General features: G+C 41.0%; 2 protein-coding genes across 14 annotated transcripts in view; one reads left to right on the top strand and one right to left on the bottom strand.

Moving 5' to 3' along the window:
* Window position 1: 1 nt before the first annotated feature.
* Window positions 2-13,377, bottom strand: PEG10 (paternally expressed 10). 2 transcript variants are annotated; one of them, NM_001291092.2, is made up of 2 exons: window positions 13,095-13,377; window positions 2-6,368 (listed from the first exon to the last, which is right to left on the bottom strand). In NM_001291092.2, the coding sequence occupies exons 1-2, from the start codon at window positions 13,097-13,099 to the stop codon at window positions 5,168-5,170; spliced, it is 1,206 nt and encodes a 401-aa protein (NP_001278021.1). In that variant the 5' UTR covers window positions 13,100-13,377; the 3' UTR covers window positions 2-5,167.
* Window positions 13,378-13,451: 74 nt separating this feature from the next.
* The window catches only part of SGCE (sarcoglycan epsilon), a 70,777-nt gene continuing 60,806 nt past the window's right edge, over window positions 13,452-23,422 (top strand). For 3 of the 12 annotated variants that reach the window (XM_019031480.3, XM_004045771.3, XM_004045773.5), the window contains exon 1: window positions 13,452-13,697. In XM_019031480.3, the coding sequence (XP_018887025.2) occupies window positions 13,589-13,697 (109 nt within the window). In that variant the 5' untranslated portion in view covers window positions 13,452-13,588. The remainder of the gene's footprint in view (window positions 13,698-23,422) is intronic. The other 9 variants (XM_019031476.3, XM_019031477.3, XM_019031479.4 and 6 more) reach the window with 6 other exon arrangements.

Genomic DNA, 23,422 nt, shown 5'->3' on the forward strand with positions numbered 1-23,422 from the left:
GTTTGCACTTAACCACTAAATCTTTATTGAATTTTTATTGTAACAGCAATGCAATATTAGCAAATAGAGAGCAATATAGAGTGAAGAGAATACAGCAATAAAGTTAGAAGGAGGGGTAGGGGCAATGGGGTTCAGTGGTAGGAGGAGGGCTACTGACAGGGGTAAAAGCAAGGGTTTTTATTTATCACTTTTATAACTTCCATGAAAATTTACCATCCATCATTGACAAGTTCATTCTAGCAGTAATTTATCAGAGGGCAGTCATCCTCTATTAAATTATTAATCTAATCACCTTTGAACTTTCTCCCACTAGGGTTTTTATCCATGTCCAATTCGCTCTAAATAAGTTGGTCTCCCTGCAGTTCCCTCCGAGTTTATTTGAAATCTTTAAGGATAGCAATTATAGGGTAAAGGGTTACAAGTAAGTACGCATGTCCACTTATAGCGATATCTAATACATAATATTATTCTAACATTCTAAATAACCCCACCCACTTAAAATTACTTAATAGTCCCTCCCACCCTAAAATGCTTATGATTATATATCCCCTATTACTTAAACTCGATTACACAAAGAAATAAAAGCAATGCAATTTTCCACAGACCAATTCAATACCATTCTACAATCTAAAACAACAAAGAACTTTCAGTCTCATCAGATGTGCGTTCTCTCTTTAGATGAAAATGTAGCATGGTTCCCGCAGGGCTCTCCATTTCTGCCCAGGTCTTTCCAGCAGGTTGTTCTCTGTTGTCAGTCTTGGAACTGTCTGTATCTGATGTGAGATGTCTGTGGTGGATGACAACTGGATCAATTCAGAAGTCCAAGAGGTACCTGCAAACTTAAACAGAATTCCAGACTGCACCATATAGATGTGGCCCTCTTATTTTGTGCACCTGCAAGTTCACTGTATTACTTCACCATTTGATCAGACTAATTCTCCTTTTTTCCACTAAGACAAATACCTCACTGTCCAAACTAAATTGACCCTTCATAAATGTATGTAAACTTTCTCTGTTTCAATATCCTAGCATGATAAATTTAGCTAGTTCTCTCTAGGCTTGCCTATCAATGGGAGCTCTTAGATCTTCTTCCTTCTTGATTTAATTAACAATGTAAATTTGGGCTAAAAGTCAATTAATTAATTTTGCCAGTTTGAAAAACTCGACTACTGATTTTGCTTACTAATTCATCTATCTCCTTTATGTTTTTTATTTTGCTCCCTTTCTAACTTCTTTAGATATCAAATTCCATTGATTTTTTTCCTTTCTTATGAATAAAGCCATTTTTGTTGGAAAATGCCAAAAAAATTTAAAGGATCCAATTAACATAAATTTGATTAACAACAAAATAAATCAATTGAGTGAAAGGAAACTTAACCAAACTTCAAAACTATAGAATAATAAATTTAGAATTACTTATCCTTAACATCTACATTTATAGATAGCATATATAGCAATAGAGCATAGTACACACTGCCAAAAAGTTAATCACAAGCTTTAGTAAACAGCCAAATGTGGATCAGGGACTTTCTGAGTTGTTAACCCACAGCAGCATATTTTCCCTGATCGTTCTTGTCGTTGGTGAACTTCTCCAGACTTTTGCTTGCAGTGGTGGCAAATGTCCATGTGCACATGCCAGGGCTACAGACAACGGCCCATTTCTAGGCACCCTGCAGCTTGAAGATCAATTGACAACTGCAAATTTGACACAAAACAACTTGAATTCAAATGTATGGAGGATGAATTGATACTTGAGGTAAACAGAAGTGACTCTTCAAAATAGTTCAGAAGCACAAATGCACCATTTTAAAAGTAATTACTCTAAAACACATGAGTGATTGACAAGCTTTCTGATTCCATTGAAGGAAAAAAAAGTTGTTTTGGATTAAATAGCCAATTAGGTTTCTCTTTTGAAATTTTATATCCTTTTATATGATTTTTAAAGGCCCAATTGATAGAATTGAAATTATATATGATGTTAAAATTGAAGATGAACAGGATGAATTATTATACAAATGCTCCAGTTCTGAGGAGCCTCTCATTCACAGCATTGTAAGAAGTTCACAGTAAAGGAATATTTTACACTATGTTACTTATCATTTTTACTTAGTTTAAGTCTAACAATAAGAACTGGATAGTACTTTGTAATTCAATGGAAATGTTTGAAAGCCTAGTCACCACTTCAAAACACACTAAAAATTATACTAAAAATTTTAAGTATTTAAACATGCAAGAATAAGAGCGGATGATAATGAACATGTGAAAGATGATGCTGATGAAAAGTGAAACTTCACCGTTAGACTCCTCTTCATGTCAGGCAATTTGAGATGTACACCATGTTGTTTTCTACTGCTCAAACTGTGCTTTGGCAATTAAAGCCTGCCTCTTACATCTCTGTGTGTGGCAGCAAAATGGAGTCTCAGCAACCAGGCAGGAAAATGACACAAATCCTGCAGCAGGGTCAATGGCAGTAGTAAAGAATTAAACAGAAAAAGAGAGGTTAGATAAAACAGTTCAAGGTAGTAGCTAGGGACCAGGCTAAAGGAAATCAGGCAGTCCCAGGTTAGCACAAAGCTTCCAGGGGACATCAGAGGTGTCACTGGGCTGAAGACAACTCTTGTGTTGTCCGTTGCTTTGAGTCCTTTGAGTTGCTTTCTGAGGCTTTTCATCCATTGGCAGCTTCACATCAGCTCCATCCTCTAGAGGGACCTTTTTCATTATGTGGATTCTGATCCTTTTGAAGTGGTTACCATCAAGTAATGTGGAGCTCACTAAGGAAGTCCACATCCTCAAGACAGTGTCCACAGCCCTAATTCCTCTTCTTCAAAGATGTCCCTTCCAGGCATAGGAGTGTGAATCTGGGTGCTAAATCATTTCTCCTCTCTCCACACATCCTAACGCTACAGTCTAATGAGGGGACTGAAGATGAAATGCCCAGATGCATATGGAGGCAGACACATGGATAGATTCTTCCAAAACGTCAGCTGGTGCTTTTCCAGCCAATTAAGAACACTCATGAAAATTCTTTCTGAAGTACCAGGACAAATCTCTTAAGAGTTGGGTATGGGATTTTGGAGTCCTTTTGATGTGCTACTCTTTAGCCCTCGAAGGTGATTGAGAGGTGGTCACATTTCATGAACATCTAACAACGCTGGAGTCACCAGTAATCTCTGGTTACCAGGTTTAATGCTTTGTGGAAGCCATCATGGCATGATGATGGTAAGGTGTTGTGTCAAAGCCGGAGTCATTGGGTACATGTGATTTGCACCATGATGTGAAGACATAGTATTAACATGCAAGAGTCCATTTGAGAGAGCACTTTCTTTTCAGGCCTGAGATGTTTCATGTCACAAGGGTTTTGCCTGCTCCTGGGAGAACCAGTCGAGTTGCTGCTCCTTGAGAATTAACAGAACCATGGAAATGGAGTTTGAAGACGGTGAAGTTTCTAAGGGTGCAGCGAGAGGATCACGGAAGCCTTTCCACACTGCACCGATAATTTTGGCTTCCTTAATAAGGCCTCAGTCCTCCAGTGATTTAAAAAGAGGGTACCGAAACCGCAAGAAAAGTCATGTCCTCCTCCTCCTCCTTGTCTCCCCCTCCATAAAGAAATCAGCATTTCCTGCGTTTGTATCAGCTTCTCTGTAAATGTTAAACAGCAAATTTGGCAGCCTATAATTTAGATGGTGATGGAGGTTTTGGCAGGTAAAACCCAGACTTCCAGGACTGGCTGGAAAGTAAACTTATTAATTATTTTAGTTAGATTGGCAGTCAAGGTGGAAAAATGAGAGATCATTTATTGGCAAATACTCTGTTGCTCTCAGAAAATGTTGAAGGTCTTTTGGTGCTTTAGGATGTGTGCCAGTCCAGGGTGGCCCTAACCTTCCATAGCCGTTTCAGAGAGGATGTGCCTCAGGTGGCCTGAAGATACATTAGCCTAAAATTTAGCACACAGTCGCTGATTGAGAAGCTGAACAGGAATAAATTTTGAGGGCAGAGATCCTGAAGGACATGACAGGTATTTACAGGGTACTGTAAGATGGAGGCGGTGGCGGCGGTGGTGGTGGAGGCGGCGGCTGTGGCGGCGGGTACTGTGGTACCGGAGGCTGGCGGTACCAGTGTGGATTCCAAGTGATCATCACAGGTACATATAGTGATCTTCCTTGTCCGTCTCGTCCCACTGGGTACCAGGCGAATCCTACTGGGTAGGTCGGGTACGCGGCATATGTGGGGTATGTTTGGTATCCAGGTATTTGAGGTACGAATTCAGTGTACGTTGCCAGGTGTGCTTGGTCTTCTAAATTTGGAATAGATAGGCGAGGATACTGATTCTGGATAGTAAAATTGTTTGGAGCTCGGCAATCATAAGAAACTTGCAGTTTCCACCCCCTCTTCACCTGGAGAACTTGGGCTCCATTAGGTGCAATCGTTGGAGTAATTAGCCCATCTTTTACATTTCTTGCCACAAAATCTCGAAGAGCTGCCATTTCAGGTTCGGTCAGTGAATACACATGTCCACTGGGAATACTGTGTGCTCCAGGTATCATTTCTATGTGAGGGTCAACCAGGCGGTGATCTGGGTAGACATGCTCATCTACTGGAGTGTACACATTCTGGACATAGTAATACCTCACTGGTTGGTAAACTCTGTATCCATCTACTGGATAATAGAGTGGCGGTTGTGGTGCTGGTGGTGGGAGCGATGGTGGTATTGGAGAATACATCCGGCAGTGGTAGCGGCAGTATTCAGAATCAAAGACGATAGATCGAGTGCTCCATGTGATATTGGGATCATGTGTGCTCAGCCAGCGAACCCCTAGGACGACAGGGAAGAATGGAGACTGAGTCACATCAAATGACAGCACCTCTCGGTGATCTCCCAGGTCAACTATCAGGTCGTGAGTTTCGTGGACAACTGGGCCCGATGCTATGGGGCGCCCATCAATTGCTTCCACAAGTATTGGCCAGTCCTTGATTCTTAGAGGAATTCCATTTTGAGCAACATATTCGTGATCAATGAAGTTGCCAGAAGCACCAGAATCGATCATGGCTCGGACGAACAGGGTGTGTCTGCCCGGAAGATGAATCTGGAGCATCACTTGCAAGTGTGGAGATGAGGCATCATCTTGTGGGGACCTTATTATTTCTGGCCCGGTCGCTGAAGGTCCCTCTACAGCGGGGCCGGGGAGTTTCCCGCCGGCGAAGACTTTGAGGCCTTGGCAGGACAATTGTCAGCGTAGTGACCTCCTGTTCCACAGTAGAGGCACAGGTTCAGCTTTCTGCGTCTTTCTTTTTCTTCCTGGGTCAGGCGCATGCGGGCACCTCCCACCGGCTCGGTTGGATCTACCTGGTGGTGGCTTGCAATGTGAGGCAACACCAGCGCCCGGGGTGGCGAGCGTGGCTTGCGAGCTGCAGCAGCCCTGGCCAGCCTTCTCTCAATGTGAATGCACTGCCCAATCAGAGCAGACAGCGACTTGGCGACCTCGAGGTGGGAGAGCTCCTCCTGAATGTGGTCGCTGAGGCCCTCGTGGTACTGGTCAATCAGCGCAGGCTCGTTCCAATCCAGGTCCTGGGCAATCATCTGGAAAGCATTGGAGTAGTCGATGACAGACCCCATGCCTTGGCGCAGGCGTCTGATCTTGCGTTTGGCAACCTCTCGCCTCTGAGGGTCTTCAAAGACATGCTTCATTTCCATCATGAAAGCTGGGTAGTTGTGCATCAGGTAGTGGGAGCGCTCCAGCTTTGCTGAGGCCCAACGGGCAGCACGGCCGGTCATCATGCTTGTCACGAAGCAGACACGGACACGATCAACTGAGAAATCCCTGGTGCTCTTTTCCATGAAGATCTGGCACTGGGCCATGAAAGGAGCCAGCATGTCTGGGTTGCCATCGAACTTCTCTGGGAGGTCTTCTGGGCACTCTTCCTCTATTGGAGGGGGTGGGGCAGCAGCTGCTGCAGCACCGCGGAGCTCGATGTCATCATCCTCATCCTCAGGGGTGGGTTCCACTTGCTCTCGAAGGGTGGTGTTCTCCTCTGTGAGCTTCTGCACCTGGCTCTGCAGGTTGTTGTTCTCCTCCGACTGCTTCATGACCTTCTCTCTTAAGTTGTTGATCTCTTCAGAGAGCTCGTCCCTTCTTCGTTCGGTCATGTTGGGGACACACGCACTCTTATGGCCAGTGTGCTTGGAGTTGTTGTTGTTGTTGTTGTTGGGGGGAGGGGGAGGAGGAGGAGGTGGGCAGTCGGGACCCAGGGTGACGGTTGGGGTGGGAGGAGACCTCCCAGCTGTAGCTTCACTTCTGTGGGGATGGAGGCCTGGATCCTGGCCCCCTCTTCCACTCCTTCTTTTTTTTGTTTTCAAAACCCGCTTATTTCTGTAAATAAAGATAAATGTATGTATAAATCCAACTTATACATTCAAAGCAGCAAAAGCAGACACAAAGGATTTGGTATTTAAATTATCCCTTGCTCTACGTGCTTACATTAATAATTAGTGAACAAAGAAAATAAACTCTCAAGAGAAAGTTATTAATCAGCACCATATATAACAAAAAGCAAACTACTTTTTGATGTTCAAATGACCTTGTCTTCCTCAAAGGCCACCTGTTCATTATGATTCAACAATACATTATCAACAGCATGCTTACCTTTATAAACTATAAAAGAATGTTGAAACCCTCTAAACAAGTAGTTTTGTATTCAAACACAGCAAGAAACTTCAAGGCAAACATGGATACAAAATCAATTATGCAAATTAAAGCCAAAATAATAACTTTTGTTATTAAAGAAGCCAGGCCAAAAATAGTTAATACTGCAACTAATAGAATCTCATTAAAGCAAGAGGGGAGTATTAAAATCACAATGCATGTATTCATCAGCCCTGTGGGCAGGAGGGTACTCTGGCCAACTGTCACAACCCTATTCCACTGCCACCGAGAAGGTAACTGGTTATCAAATCAAACAACCACCACCACAAAAAGCACAGGACTGCCTAAATTACTTTTCTGATCATAATTTAAATCCCCAAAGAAAATTCTCTATGGGACAGAAATGGCACTAAGCAGCAATATGTGTATGTCAGTTTCCCTTGTCATTATGCAGTCATTCAAGAAATAATAACTGATGCCTCCTAGGAAAAGCTATAAAATGGGATATTCAAAGAAGCCCAATAATAGCATGCCTCAAACTAATTATGAGGACTTAATTAAATAGTGCAGGTAAATTATGTAGTGAGTATTCAACAATGGTTAGCTGATATGAACAGAGTTATTAATTAGAAAATAGAAAGGTGACTATCTGTGTAAAAAGAGTGGGATTAAAAGAGGGAGGGGCTGCAACTATAGCAACATGGGCATGCATTTCCCACCTAAAGACATTTAGTTTTTTAAAAATACTGTGTTGGTCAAACAAATTCAAGGCCTTATTTGTCTTGCAGGTTACCAGTTTGTAATCCATAGTTTTTAATGAAGATTTGTCAGCGTAGCCCCAAATGAAGGTTTGTAATGTTAAGGTGGGACAGGGCTGCACTCCTAGGGGGTGAGTGGATGTGTGTGGGGAGGTGGGGGTAGGGTGTGTGTTTAAGCATTCTAATTATGAGTGTAATGACAATCACACACATAAAAAATCCTGACACAGTGTCTGCCTGTGTACTTCCTGAAAATACAGTTAAATGCATTTAGAATGATTTAATTATTTTAAATTTTATTAATAATCTCAAGTCCCATATTTGGAAAATTTAAATATATAAAAAGTTTAAAACATAATATGTAAAAGTTTAAAAAAGTTTAAAAAATTTTGTTTTAAAAAGTTTAGAACTTTTAAAGAAAGTTTATAAAACTTTTAAATAAACAAAAGTTTAAATACATAACTTGGTCCTCTCTGGATACTCACTATGTGATTTACCTGCAAAAATGGACGCCAAATAAATTACATAGAATAAGGCCAAAAAGATACACAGTTGGTAATTAGAGAAGTTAGGTGAAAAATAGTTACTATTTTCAACCAATAGAGTACAAGAAAAAAAAAAAAAGTGGTAATTAAACATGATGCCCAGCCCCTGGCTGTAAAGAAATGCTCCTTCCTCTCCAACTCTTAAACTCTTTAGGTACCTCCCATGCCCCAATGTCACCACCCACAGATACTATCCCTGTGTCCTTTGCAGTTGGTGTAGCCTCTCCAAGGAGTGGCTATACAGCAAGCAGGGTCTTTAAGAGACAGGGAGTAGTGTGACATTTTAACAGTTTTAACCCCACTACTTAATTACTCTAGTAACTTAGGCTATAAAAACAACAAATAATCGACATTCAAGATAAAATATTGAAGTTTAGAACAAATTAGAAAACACAATAAACACATCATAACCCGTGACATTCAGTATCATTTCCAACTCCTTAAAGACAATTGTATTGCTGACCTTGACAATATAACATCACAACATAATGCAATTTTTCCTTATTAAATTAGGAGTTTTCATGTCCCATTAATGAACAACTAATAACCATAAGTAAGGTGACTAAGGTACCACTTTTGTCATCTAGACATTAATACCTTCAAAACCTTGAGACAAGACTTCCTAAAGAGCATTCACAGCATGGCCTGGTGCAGCCTGACCACTTGTCAATCACGGCCACTAAGTGGGGCTTTATTGAAGCCCAGGTCTGATGGTTTTATTATCTGCAAAAAACAGTGATGGGACAGAAATAACAATACATTAGGAAATCAGCAAATAATTACTACATGGTTTAGGGAAATAAAAGATCAATAAGAGTTAAAAATTCAAATACCTTTGGTATATAAGGAAGGTAGTTTAAAAGTGAAAAGAGATCAGAGTTAAGATGGGAGGGGCTGCAACAATGGAACCTGGGGGTGCATGCCCTCCCCCTTACCACCCTCCCCACCCCTGCCCCCCTGCCACCAGACATTTCATTCTTTTTTATTTTTTAATTTAGTTCCTGGTCAAACAAATTCAAGGCCTACTTTAGCCTGCAAGGTCACTAGCTTAAGACTTCTGACCTTTGCCAATAACAAGCCTGAGGCCTTCATATGAGGGTTGGCAAGTTTAGGGTGGGACGTTAAAAGAGACAACTGCCCAGGGAACAGTAGTTTATCCATTAAAAGTAATAGGGTAATGGGCAGGCAGGTTAACAGTGCGTATAAAAATGTTTAAACAGCGACTGAGGCAGCACAAGTTAACCTGGGACAAGAAGCATGTTTACTTGATTTGAATTATAGAACTATGTATGGCTCCTTAAACTCCCCCTTAGTAGGGGCTGCATTGGAGGGGAGGGGTCAAGAGGTCTCATTCCTGAAAACTGAAAGGACAAACTGCATAAAGCCAAGTTGCCTAGGACAGATGCCATCTTTACATGATAATAATTTCAGTTTTAGTCTTTTTAGGAAATAAATACATTTGGTTAATTATTGACTCTTCACAATAGCTTGGAATAATTTCTATTCCACAAACACACCAAAGAGCAATAGTAGCCAAAAACCATAAATACACATCCCATTAGGAAATGACATCTCATTAAGCAACTCTTAGTTGCTTCATATTTTCAAATGTCCAATTTTTTAGTACTATCTTGTACTATTTATGAAATGCAAATTCTCTTAATATGCATGTTATTACTGTTGTTTTGAACCTCTTTAATATGCAAATATACAATATCCAAAGAGAAGGGAAAATTACTTAAAGCTGTAACTATGATAAGCACAAATTTTCCATAGATTGTGTACTTGTGGTGGGGAGGGGGTATGTGACAGAGATTTTTGGGAGCCAAAGCCCCCAGTTCCTCCCCTACCAAAGTCCTGGCTCATGATTTGTAATATATGGAACCAGGTTTTAAAATTTCTTCATTCAGCTAGAAAAACAATTCTTACATGGTACCTCTTACTGGCAATCAGTTATAAATTTGTTTTATACAGATGTTTAATTTTGCAAGCTGAAACAACCTATATTTGGTAATGTGACCACTTTATATTACATTACACAAACTTTAATACAATATGTACCATTAATAATCCACTTGCCCCAAATTTAAATTAGCTTTTTATGAAAAAAGCTAATTATTTGGAATAACTAGCTTTTTATGAAAAAAGCTAATTATTTGGAATAACTAGCTTTTTATGAAAAAAGCTAATTATTTGGAATAACTAGCTTTTTATGAAAAAAGCTAATTATTTGGAATAACTAGCTTTTTATGAAAAAAGCTAATTATTTGGAATAACTAGCTTTTTATGAAAAAAGCTAATTATTTGGAATAACTAGCTTTTTATGAAAAAAGCTAATTATTTGGAATAACTAGCTTTTTATGAAAAAAGCTAATTATTTGGAATAAGTAGCTTTTCATGAAAAACGCTAATATTTGGAATAACTAGCTTTTTATGAAAAAAGCTAATTATTTGGAATAATTAAAATTAATTTAGTTGCTTTGTATTATAATTACAGCTTATATCATTGGAGTTTAAAAACACATACACTTTTTTTTTATTCTGTTAAATGTGAGAGATAACGCAAACAAGGCAACCCAGGACAGCAAAGCACCATAGGAAAGGAGCAAATCAGAAGAGACCTACAGACACCAAGCAAGACACTGAATAAACCAATTTACTCTGGTCATTTAACACATATTTAATGAATGCCTACCATGTGCAGGCACAATTTATTATACATAGGCAAATAGGCTAGGGTTAATCACCTAGAGATCCAAGGAAAACACCCAGCTTCATAGGCACGCAAATAAAAGCCTTATCCTCACTCAGAGGCCAAACCAACAGCACCAATTTTGTATCCACCAAAACATCCGATTCCCAAAGGTCCACTAGTGCCTCTAAAAAAACCCTAAATGTGAAAATATTTTTAAAGTTTTTAAAAATAAATTGTTAAGTTTTGGTTTTCATTTGCAGTAAAAACATTTGGCTAAATTGCCTTTAGAGGCACCAGCCATGTCAGTTTACAAGGTCCCTTCATAAGCCACTATCAGGAGTTTAAATTGTGGGATTATGTTATTGAATATATGCAAAGAACATATTAAAAGTGCTCATAAATTCCAGTTATAATTATTATTGTTAATTGTTTTATTTATTATTCTATTAGACTCTAGTAGCCAAAAAGCAAAATCAACACAGCAGAGAAACCGCAGGGGGGCGGGGCTGTACAGCCAGGGCTCAGGCAAGGAAGGTGCGCAGGGGCAGAGGACCGGCGCCTGAAGGGAGGGGCTGAGGGTTCACACTGCGCATGTGTGCTAGCGGGCTCTGAGGGAGGTGGGACTATAGGCCAGCCCAGCAGAGGCAGGCTTAGGGAGGGGCCAAGCCTTGGAGAGGCGGGGCCTGAGCAGGCTACCTAAGAGGAGGCCGGCCTGGGGAGGTGGGATCTGGGTGAGCTCACATCAGAGGAGGCGGGCCCAGGAGAGGCGGGGCCTGGGCAGTTCACCTCAGAGGAGGCGGGCCCAGGAGAGGCGGGGCCTGGTCAGTTCACCTCAGAGGAGGCGGGCCCAGGAGAGGTGGGGCCTGGGCAGTTCACCTCAGAGGGGGCGGCCCCGGGAGAGGCGGGGCCTGGAGAGTTCACCTCAGAGTAGGTGGGCCCGGGAGAGGCAGGGCCTGGGCAGCTCACCACAGAAAAGGCGGGCCTGGAAGAGGCGGGGCCTGAGCAGCTCACCTCAGAATGAGGCGGCCAAAGAGAGGTGGGGCCTGGGCAGGCAGGCGCTAAGGAGCTGGGAGGAGGGGCCTGAGGAGTCCGCATCTAGAAGGCGCGCTCTGGGAAGGCGCGCTGCAGGGGAGGCGCGCTCTGAGGAGGCGCTGTAGGAGGAGGCGCTAAGCACCGCAGAGAAGGCACGCTAGGATGGGCGGGGCAGGCCTGAGACTGGCTGCTACAGGGCTGCAGAGTATCTGCACACCCCCCCCGCCGCCAGAATCCCCCCTCCCAAACCCCTCCCACCAGCCACCAAAGCCAGATTCATTTCATGCAGCAAGAGCAATCCACAGATCCAATTCCCCCGCCATACTCAGCAAACCCACAGTTTCCACAAACTGTTGCTGGACGCTGATTCGCGCCACCACAACTACACCGCCACTTCAATCAAGCACAAGTAGGCAGGCAGCCTGCTCTGCCATCACCAAAAGATTCCCATTTCCACTCCAATCAGTGCCCCTCCACTCCACTGCTATAGCGGGAATGGTGTGGGCAGAATGTTAAACACTAATTTTTGCCCGGGGCTCCATTTTGTCTACCAGCACCATCATGCAGAGAACCGTCCTGCAGAAAAATAGAGTGGGAGCCATTCCAAAAGGTGAAAGGGTGGGGTCCTGCTCCAAGAAAACAGAGGAATTGTACTCCGCAGCTCATGTCCCACTACGGCTGCTTTATTTGTATCGCAAACAGTCTGCAGCTCCTGTACCTCTGCAGCTCTTACCACTTTGTAGTGCATCTTAGGTGTGAATTGTTCCGCAGCTCATGTACCTCTGCAGTTCATGTGCCTCGCAGCGCAATGAAGCGCTGTTGTCGGGCTGGCTAATCGCATCGTTTTTGTAGCGTTTTTTGTAGTGCTACTCTTCTGCAGCTCAGATTTTGCAGCGCGTGTAAAGCGCAATTCAGTTTTCTGTCTGCAGCTCCTATATTGCTGCTCCTCGGTCTGGATTGTAGGGCCACTGAAGCGCCCATCCGTCAGTTTGTGGCACATAAAGCGCCCATCAGTTTATAGCGCAATGAAGCGCCAGTTGTAGCACCCATCAGTTTGTCGCCCGCGTGAAGCGTGCTTGTAGCGCATCTGAAGCGCCAGTTTGTAGCGCATTTGAAGCGCTTATCTGTTTGTAAAGCATGGCACTTGGTAGCGCATTTGAAGAGCAAATTGCAAATCGATCTGTAGCTCCTGACCGTCTGCAGCTCATCACTGTCCGCAGCTCATCTCTGTCTACAGCCCGTATCTGGACTTGGTCCTGGAAACCCAAGCCTTGAAGGCTTGGTTTCCCCATTTGTTTTGGGGTACAGCCAGTGAAGGCATGACAAGTTTTGCGTGGAGACATTCTGGGGTGCTACTCCATCTCCCGCAGCTCCCGATAAGCACGGGGAATGAACGTGATCTTTAAAAAAAAAACGTCCTCACCGCATACTCACCACGCGAGGACTCCTCTGCGAAGACAGGAAGGATGGGGTCCCACACCTGAGCCAGGCGCGGTCTCCACTGGGTGCTCCGCAGCCCGGAGTGGCTCCGGACGACAGCCCGCTCAGCGGACCTTTCGCCAGGCTCGGTGGACCTTCTCCGCTGTTCTCCTCAGGGCGCAGTCAGGTTTCTTCGACACACACCAACCGAAGTTGAAGCGCGTGTACCAGGAGCGCAGACTGTGAGCCTTATATAGGTTGCACCGAGGAGGGGGGCGCCAAATCCCAGCGTGCTCCGCGGGCTAGGGGGTGGAGGGGGGTGCGGGGGATGGGGGATGGGGGTGGGGGCGGTGGCCACGCTACAGTGGCCCGCCGCTAGAGGGAGTACGGGATTACCGAGGGGGTGCGGGATGCTGATGCTGAACTGGCCAAGCTGGGAGGGAAGAAGAAAGGGAGGGGAGGGGAGAATCGAGGACGGACGGCCTAGCCAGGCCAAGAATGCAATTGCCCCGGTGGTGGGAGCTGGGAGACCCCTGTGCTTGGACGGGACAGGGTCGGGGGACACGCAGGATGAGCCCCGCGACCACTGGCACATTCTTGCTGACAGGTTAGTGGCCTGCGCGCGACGTGGAGGTCCCGGGGCCAACAGGCCGCCGCCTCCCCCTCCCCCGCTCGGGTTCCGGGCGCCTGAGCGCGCCCTTTGGGCACCAGCCTCTCTTTCTGTCCCGGACCCCACCGTACCCCTCCTTCAGTACACCCTGTACCCCATTTCCCCGGCCCAGCTTCTCTCTCCCCAGGCTTGACCCCTGGCCTTTTTTTTTTTTCCTCTCCGCGCCCCCGCGGGCCCCTCCCTGCTCTGCGGGCGCAGAAATTCCATCTCCAATTCCTGTTCCCAACATCCCCCTCCCCGCCCAGCCCCAGGGTAGTCCTCTCCCGATCCCTGTAGCAAAGAGCTGGGGGTCGTTGCCTGTTTTTCTGGGGGGCCCGTTTCCCCGCGATTGGGCTCTGCGACCGGGATGCGCGCCAAAGGAAATGGGTGTCAAGCTGCGTCCCCGGTACACAAACACATCTTTTTTCCTTTTCTTGATCGTGGTAGAGAACACAAAAATATGACATTTAAAACACCGAATTTCCCCCTCTTGCTAAGTGCATTTCTCGGTGGCGGAAATCTCGGTTTTCTTCGGTTTTACGGAGCAGGGAAGCGGAATCATGAAATGCTGGGAGCTAAACAGGGCGTTCAGGTCAGGGTTAACCCCGGCTGGAGGCCAGAGATGCTGCCGTACCGAGTACGCTATTTCCAGAAACCAAAACCAATTTAAAACAGCTGTGGATGCTTCCAGTGTGTTTGGCGGGCTTTGAAGGCTCCCAGCTACGGACTTTTGGTGGCGATTACGAGGTTTACACAGAGACCTTTCTTCCCTTGCAACGTTACATTTTCCTAAATCTTGTAGGGTGAATGAATGCGTTTAGTCACGGCAACCGCACGTTTAATCCTTTCCAGCGGGTTGCCGAGATTCGGCCACAAATATTTGCGTGCATTTGTACTATGAACATATATATTTTATGTCAGGGAAAATTGCAGTGGCTGATAAGACGCTAAAATTCTGATGAGGAAGGATGCTAAATAAAACCTTAACGCGGATTCCCATCTAAGCGCCTCAGTGTTAGGCGCTTGGGAAACTGACAATCTGTTGATGATCTTAGTAAAACAAGTTTAAGTTAAAAGGGAAAACCAAATTGTCTACAGCTGAGTTAGGTTTCTGAAACACAGATGAAACGCTTTCATATTTGAAGAGCAAAACTGAGCACATTTTAGTAACATTGCTGCGGATTATTTTATACTTGGAATTTCAATGAGAATTTGACTTATTGTCATAACAACGTTGCAGACACCGCACTTTAAAAGCGAGCCTTTCTAGGAATAAACAAAACTGTAGCCCATTTACTGAGATTTTACTTTTTATTAGAGATAAAATGTCCACTATCCGGAATATGAATGAATGAAATGCAGCTTTTTAACAAAGACATTTCCCTAGGAAGTTGGGTGAACACAATTATACTTTTTAGAAGTGCCTTTTAATTTAATCTTTAGGATGTTCACCCTCTTCTGCAAGATAGAATAATTCCAGGATTTCTTATGCTTGGTAGAGTACTGTTCTGGTGACCGCTGTGAAATTCTTACCAGTTTTGTTTGTTTGTTTAAATTCGAAAGTTACTTCACCTAGTTAACTGAGACATTATTTTTCTAAAAATTGAGATTTAAAACCAGTATAGATGAAAAGCAGGAAAAATTAAAGTTCAAAAATCCATCTTAAGACTTTAAAAGTTTGAACAAGTTTGAACCAATTTGATTTTTTCATTTCAAAATGCTAACCAGGACGTTTTTAAAAAAACATAATTAGTATTTTACCATAATAAAAGTAATTTCAGGTCATTGTACAAAATTCAGGAGAGAAAACCCTAGAAAACTCTAAAGAAAAGGTCACCTGTAACCTATTCACCCTGCAATAACACCAGTAAACATTATAGAGTCTGCTTTTTCAGACGTTCTCTATGCATATATAGGTAGCTATACAATAAATATTTTTCATAGGATTGCAGTTAAATACTTTCTAAAAGTTAAAAACAAGATCAAATTAATTCTCCTCGATTATGTTCTTTCCAAAGAGCCTTTAAATGTTAAATAACATGAAGTTTGGAGAGCTTTCTTTAAAGGAAATAATATTAATTAATTTTTTAATTAAAATTTTAAATGAACAACCTTAGTACATAAATATTTAAAACCAGAAAACTGAGAAGAATTTTCTCTCATCTCACTATTCTAACATATTGTAGTTTTTTATTCCTCTACATATGAAAATATTTTCACTTTGCTTAGAAATAGAATTTTCTAAGGGAAAAAACAGCATCAATATATAAGTAATTTAGATAAAACCTTTTTGTTATCCAAAAAACAAAACAATACTAAAAATAAAACAGAAAGATAACATTAATAGAGCAGTACTTTAGGTAACATTTTTGTGTTGTCTAGAACAACAAAAATTTTCAAAACCAAAACCAAATTAATAGATAAGAACTTTAAACATATTTTGGATATTTAATATCTATGTGAATTTTGGGTTTTCTCAGATATTTATTTCTGGTGTTGACTATTTCTGCCCATTTTGCACAGGGTTGCATATACAGCAAAGAGGAGTTAATGTGTATTATTTATTTTATCAAATAATAACTGGGCTTTGTATTTAGACATTTTATCTATTTTTATGAGAATTTGCTGTAGATCTACGAAGCTGTTGATTTAACACCTATATTTAACTTCTAGTATGGTAAGAAAATTGTATTTCAAAACAAAGTGGGATTTTCACTTGTTAGATAATAACTAGACTTTCTCTTTGGACATTTTACCCATTTAATGAAAATTTGCCATGTATTTATAAAGCTGTTGAATTTACCTTATGTATTTAGCTTAAGTTCTAGGGTTTTAGAAAACGATTTCAAAACAAACTGGAATTTTCACTTGTAAAATAGTAATTGTACTTTCTATTTGGACATTTTATCCCTTTTTAATGACAATTTGCTATAGATCTATGTATCTGCTGACTTACCACATATATTTGGCTTAATTTCTAATATAGAGAAAATATATTTCTAAGCAAAGTAAAATTTTCAGTTGTCAAATAATAACTGGACTTTCTATTTGGACACCTTATTCATTTTTAATGACAATTGCTATGGATTTACGAACCTGCTGACTTACCACCTGTATTTGGCTTAAGTTCTGGTATGGTAGGGAAAATTTATTTCTAAGCAAAGTACAATTTCCAGTTGTCAAAGAGTAAGTGGACTTTGTATTGAACATTTTATCCATTTTTACAACACTTTGCCATAAATCTAAAAGCTGTTGATTTGCTTCATGTATTTTACTTATCCTATAGTATGGTGGATAAATTGCATTTCTAAGCAAAGTGGCATTTTCACTTGTCTCACAGACATTGAAAATAAGGGACAACACCAGGAAAAACTGGTTAGCGACAACCTCAAAGAAATAAAGATAACATGTATCCAGTTTCTAACACTAGTTTTCCACTGGTGAAAATCATGCAGTACACAAAATATTGAAGTAGTGAAGAAATCCTGACTTGTTAAAAAAATTCCCAAGTCAAATATTCAGATTGTTTCTGATTCTAATAAGTGCAGTATTTATAGATCACATTATCTCCAAAATACCCAGCCACCTTCTTCCTTTTTCTTTTTGGCTAATTATCCATAATCTACCCAAATCCTTTCCTTAAAACTTACCCTTCCATATTCTGTAAACACCTAAATGCATATTCTAACACTTATTTCCTACCTCCAGTGTAAAAAAATGACTCTAGGGGAATTGATGATATGGGTCTGTGTTCGTTAGAAATTCTTGGGCTGGAGGGGAGATCGCTTAGTCCATAGCTTCACAGAAATATCAATATGATGGCTGTTTTCTTTCTATCCCTCTCAACCTCCCCAGCAGAGACAGACAGACAGACAGACAGACAGACAGATGTGAGGAGCATACATACACTAACGCACACTCCATTCAGGCTTTTTCTAAACTTCGGAATCCAGTTCTCCAGTCTGTTATCTCCCTGATTTCCAGAAATATTAAGCCTAAAGTAGCAGTATGAGAAACAAAAAAAAAAAAATAAAGAAGAAAAAGCCAATGTTTCTAGGTATCAACAAGTCTTTTCAAGTGAATATGTTTCTGATTCAAGTTTTCAGGTTGATAGGATCAGATAGAGTCTCAATGCTCTTAAATGCTATTTCACATGGATCGCTTCCAAGCCAAATTCTCTCTTCATAATTCCCAGTGTTTTAAATTCTGTAACCGTATTAAAGACAGTATTAAGTAAAAAACAAATCTCCAGTTTCCACAGACTGACTCTGGAACAACCATTTCCATTGATGTTGTATCCCTTCTAGTCTTTGTTCTGTGTACATAAATATTTTTATATAATTATAATTTTAATATGTATAGATTTCTTACACTTTGTTTTGAAAGATAAGTTAATCCTGCTTTCTGCAAAGCATTTGTCAAGGATGCAGGATGCTCTTGTGTATGAGGTGGTGTGCAGATTAATTAGCAGTATTGCTGTGTGAGCGGGAGGCAGACTGAACCAGCACCGGCGAGGTGTATACATTCTTGGGTTTGGGTCAGGGTATCGTCCCTGGTTAAGGATCATAAGCCTTTGCCCTGAGTTTTCTCTTCCTCAGCATTTGTACGAATGACTTTGATGAAGATCTAAGAGGCTTGCTTTAAAATCCATGGATGAATTGAAAAGGGATAGCTGTTAGAAATAGATAACAATTTAGAGTTAACATGGTTTTTAAGTGGGCTGCAATGCTGCGCTGAAAGCAAAAAATATTTTATAGTAGTAAATGCATCATAATTCATTGGTATGGAAGTATGGAGATGACTTTGTATGGTGGCAGTTCTTTAGGAAAATGAAGGTTAATATGAACCAGTGGCATGATATGGTTGCAAAAGAAAAAAAAAATTAGTTAGGTTCTGGTAGTAGTATAGTGTCCATATGTCACAAAAATTAATAGTACCCTGCTCTAATCAACCACATCTGTAGTATTGTGTCCATTTCTGGCTGTCACATTTAAAGAGAGATTTTGACAAATTAGACAACTTCCAGAGCAGTCCATGGGGATGTTGAAGGGTCTGGCAATCCTGTCATAGGAGGTATCCTCACAGGGTCTGGAAGTGTTTAACTTGAGAAGACTAAACAGTCAACATGAACTCTCTGATGTTTGCTTCGGAAAGTAGAACTAGCATCGGTGGGTTAAAGGTACAGATAGATTTCAACATGAGGCCTTCCTAACATTGCAGCTCAACAAAACAATCAACTTTATTTATTCTGTTCTTTAAATATCAGAAATATTCACCTTTCTTGCAATGAATATTTAACTTGAAGACCTTGATAACATTTTAGTGTAGACCTGAAAGATAATCGTGATGAGAACATTTTATTTTTTCTGATAAACTGTCTAAATAGCCCTATGTGTTGCAAGTTCATTTCTTACAACTTGAAAATAGCTGCAACAGGGTAATTTAACACACACCCTCCTATCTCTCCCATTCTATTTCAAACATGAAAACCTGAGAAGAAGATGAAAGATTCCTTTTCCCCCTGCAAAGTGTCTTAACTTGCTTAATTTGCTTCCTAGAATTACTCTTTCCTGGAATTTCTTGCTCAGTCCAAGCAGGCTACTGGGGCTGAGTGGCCGTGGATGCCGGGGGTACCTAGGGCTAGAGGGGGCAGGCTGGCTGCTGGAGCTCAGCTGCCTCTTCTCCAGAGGGAAATAGGGTCCCTTCTGCAACCTCCCCTCCCTTGTGATGTATCTCCCTACAAAACTTAACAGTTACAATTTTTAGCTTTTACATAGCAAAATAAAATATTTTTATCAAATGTTTTTAACTTCTGTCTGTTTCAGGTTAGCCTGGTTTCTGCCTGGCTGAAGGGCACATTCTTAGTGTCTCAAACATGTCTTGAGGCAGATTTTTCTTTCCTGTATGGTGATCTGCCTATTGATTGTTTATTTTGGTTAGTATATCAAACTTTGAAAATATGATTTCTTAAAATGAATTTGTGGATTATATAGGGCTTCCTTACAGGACCCCTTTTGTGAGTAGTTTCGGATTCTACAGAAGCTATTTTTATACCCTGGAGTTATTAGTTCTTGCAAACTAAGAAGTCCAATGAGAGAGGTGAAGAAATGATAGAAAAATTCTTCTGTCATATTTTCTAACTTTTCCCTGCAGCTTTCACTTCTGCCTCACACTTAGAACTTTCTCCTCCACTCCAGTTGTTAGGTCAGAAATGCAGTCACTTTCACTCTGACTGTATGAAGTATATTTCTAATGTTGAACAACTTTGTCTTTTCCTTATTCTCCCTTTTATAGAAGGGCCCCATGCACTTTTGTGGGATTGTAATAATGCAAACAGCAATTTGAGATGGCTTGCATCCCTGTTGTTGAAGATGCCACGGGCATTCTTGGGCTGAGTTCATATTTCCAAGACAGAAAAGCTCAAAGATGAGTTTCTGGCTTGTCAACGCTCAGCTGATCTACAGGCGGCTACTTGTATTTCCTTGAATGCAGTGCTTGCTTGCTCTGGCTCCGGGTCCCCTGCTTTGGAAGTAATAATCCCCAGTGTCTACATTTTAAAACTTAAAGATGTTACGGAAATAAATTGGTAGCCTCAAAACATTGGTTGCTGGCATGATTATTGTTATATTCTTGGAAACAATATGTTAGTAAAAGCTACAGTGCTGTTTTCTTCTTCGGTCACTCTTTGGTAGAATTTTATTTTATTTTTTGTATCTTCATGTAAGAATTTTTATGCAATGTTTATGCAATAGCAGTTTAAGTGCATTTTATTACTTAAAAACCACTCGTGTTTAGCACATTTCACTTTGTATCTAATTGTCTTAGACTAATCAATTTTTTGGAATAGATCTTTGGCATCCTGTACCATGGGAATCGCCATGGTATCTGTTGTGACATGTACGCAGACTCTTTTCTGATAAATGAAGCCGCTCATTTAAAAAATGTATAGGAGTTAAGCAGCTCTGGTATGAATTCTTTCCCATTCTTTAGCTTTTCACTTCCTTATCTGATCACCACTTTGATTATTATGGAGATTTGGGGTTCGCTGCAAATTTGAAAGAAGGGATCACAGTAATTTTCTTACAGCAGTTAAAGTGGAATATTTGTTACCTATTTCTTCAGCAGTATGCATGGAAGTATAGTTGCTCTTTTACCTTGGAAAGCAAAATAAGAGAAAAAATAGCCCTGAGGTTTTTTGTTTCTCCTTCTTAGCAAATTCATGTTTCTTGCTGTGCAGTAAAATGACATTGGCTTTTCTCTTCTATGAAATAGTTAATCAGTGTTGCACTTTTAACATCTTTCATTTTCTGTAGTTACTGGGTTCATTCTCATGAAAGACCAGTACTGCCGAAGTAGAAACAGAACAGATTACTACATGTGCTTATCAGAATTTGAAATGTACAGTATTATTTTTCATCTAACCATTTTACTGCTAGAAGTCTAGCTTACAGATGTAATGGTGAAGGTGCTTCAAAGATACAGATAAGGATTTTTATTATAGTGTTGATAATCATAATAAGAAAACTAGAAAAAATCCTGGTCATCTTTACTAATTAGTAAATCTTTTTTTTTTTTTTTTTTTTTTTTTTTGAGACAGAGTTTTGTTCTTGTTGCCCAGGCTGGAGTACAATGATGAGGTCTTGGCTCACTGCAACCTCCGCCTCCCGGGTTCAAGTGATTCTCCTGCCTCAGCCTCCCAAATAGCTGGGATTACAGGCACCCGCCACCAGGCCCAGCTAATTTTTTTGTATTTTTAGTAAAGACGCAGTTTCACCACGTTGGCCAGGCTGGTCTTGAACTCCTGACCTCCGGTGATCCTCCCATCTCAGCCTCCCAAAGTGTTGGGATTACAGGTGTGAGCCACCACACCTGGCCAGTAATTCCTTTATTCATTCATTTTTTTGAGTGTTGACTAGTTTTGAGACCCCATGCTGGATGCTAGGGAATACACAGCTCGGCTATCGTGGAACGTTTTACACTAGTGGGGTTGACAAAGAACAGGGTTTTTTTCAAGATTATTTGATTAATCAAACAATTACACATATAAACGTGCCCTTAAAACTATGGTAATTGCTATGAACCTGACTAGAACTTGTAAGTAGAGGATTTGGCCAGATAGGGGGTTTAAGGAAGGCTTTTCCAAGGAAGTACTCAGATCTTAAGGATGAGTAAATATTAGTAAGGAGGGACGGTATATATGAGGTAAAAGGAAGACCTCTGTAGAGGCCCTGGGGCAGGTTGAATATGGTAAACAGAAAGTGCTAAAAGAAGTCCAGTGGAGTTGGAGCAGAAAAAGGGTGAGCACAATGTTAAATGAGGCTAGACAGGAGGTCAGGAAACAAATTTTGCAGGACCTGGTAGACAACCTTAAAGGATTTAATCTTTATACTGAGAGCAATGGGAAAATCTTTGCAGGGATTTAACCAGGACATGATCAGATCTGCATTTCAAAAAGAGCACTTTAGCTGTTTGTGAGGAAAAGGTTGAAGGGGTCAGAATAGCTTGCAGCAGACTAGTTAGCTCCTTTAGTAATTGAGGATAGAGTTGATGACCTTGTGGGCTAGCGTGGTGATGGGGAGATGAAGATAGGAGGGATATTTTAGGGGGTAAAAACCAACAGAAGTGAGTGTTGCAATGAATTTGGTGCTAAGTTTGTCGGGAGGAGATTTCAAGGATGATTTCCAGATTTCTGTCATCTACATGAGGACAGATGGTGGTGCCACACACGGGATGAAGAAGGCTGGAATAGGATCAGTTTTTAAGGGAAAGAGTATGGGCCCTAGTTTGGACAAGCTTAGTTTGAGGTGATGATAAATAAATTATGATTGAGACACATAGCAGAAAATGATGTAGCCTTAAAATGTGCTATCATGTAAACATGTTCAAGATATATTCTAAGTGAAAAAATGTGATCATATTATGCAAAAAAGAGCACGGTATGTGTTTTTGTGTGTACACACATAGAATATGGAAAGACATGAAGACGATTAAGGGTAGATATGCTAGGCAGTGACATTGGTGGGATGGCAACAGGGATATGAGGGAGAACATTTATATTTTGTACCCTCCTGGTTATACTATTGGAAAGTATAGTACAATGAGAATGTATGGATTTTTATAATTAAGGAAATTAATAACAATTTAAAGCAAACATACAATATAAGAATATTTCTTTTTTAGAGGTTACTTAGTTGGAAAGAGCATGTGAACATTGTTATATTTTTTGTTGTGAACAGAAATTTTTCCTGCAGCTTTACGTCCCTAACCCAATAGCTCATACACTTGGCTTTTTAATCCTTTTCCGCTAGATTGCACTATTACACTAGATTTTATAGTGCCTGTATACTGTTTTGTATTCTGCTTTTCACTAATTTTATTATTTTCACAATAGTCCAACATTCTGCAAGTGAGGACATTAAATTGTAATGGTGCATATAACTGTTGCTTATATGCATTGTTTTTGTTAAAGTTTCCACTGGTGTTCCTGTTTCATCTGAGATATATAGTTCTGTTCCCATGAGTGGAAACCCAAACTTATCTTCTCAGGCTATTTGAGCAAAGGAGCAGAAAATACCAAGAGAAGTGAGTAATCTTCTCTTCTCCATTAACTATTCTGTCAAACCAAAACTTCTTATATTGAACGTTTAACTTTCCACTCAATTTTGATATTGTGTTTAATGCAG

Source organism: Gorilla gorilla, chromosome 6 (assembly GCF_029281585.2).
Source record: "Gorilla gorilla gorilla isolate KB3781 chromosome 6, NHGRI_mGorGor1-v2.1_pri, whole genome shotgun sequence".
Taxonomy (NCBI): Eukaryota; Metazoa; Chordata; class Mammalia; order Primates; family Hominidae; genus Gorilla; species Gorilla gorilla.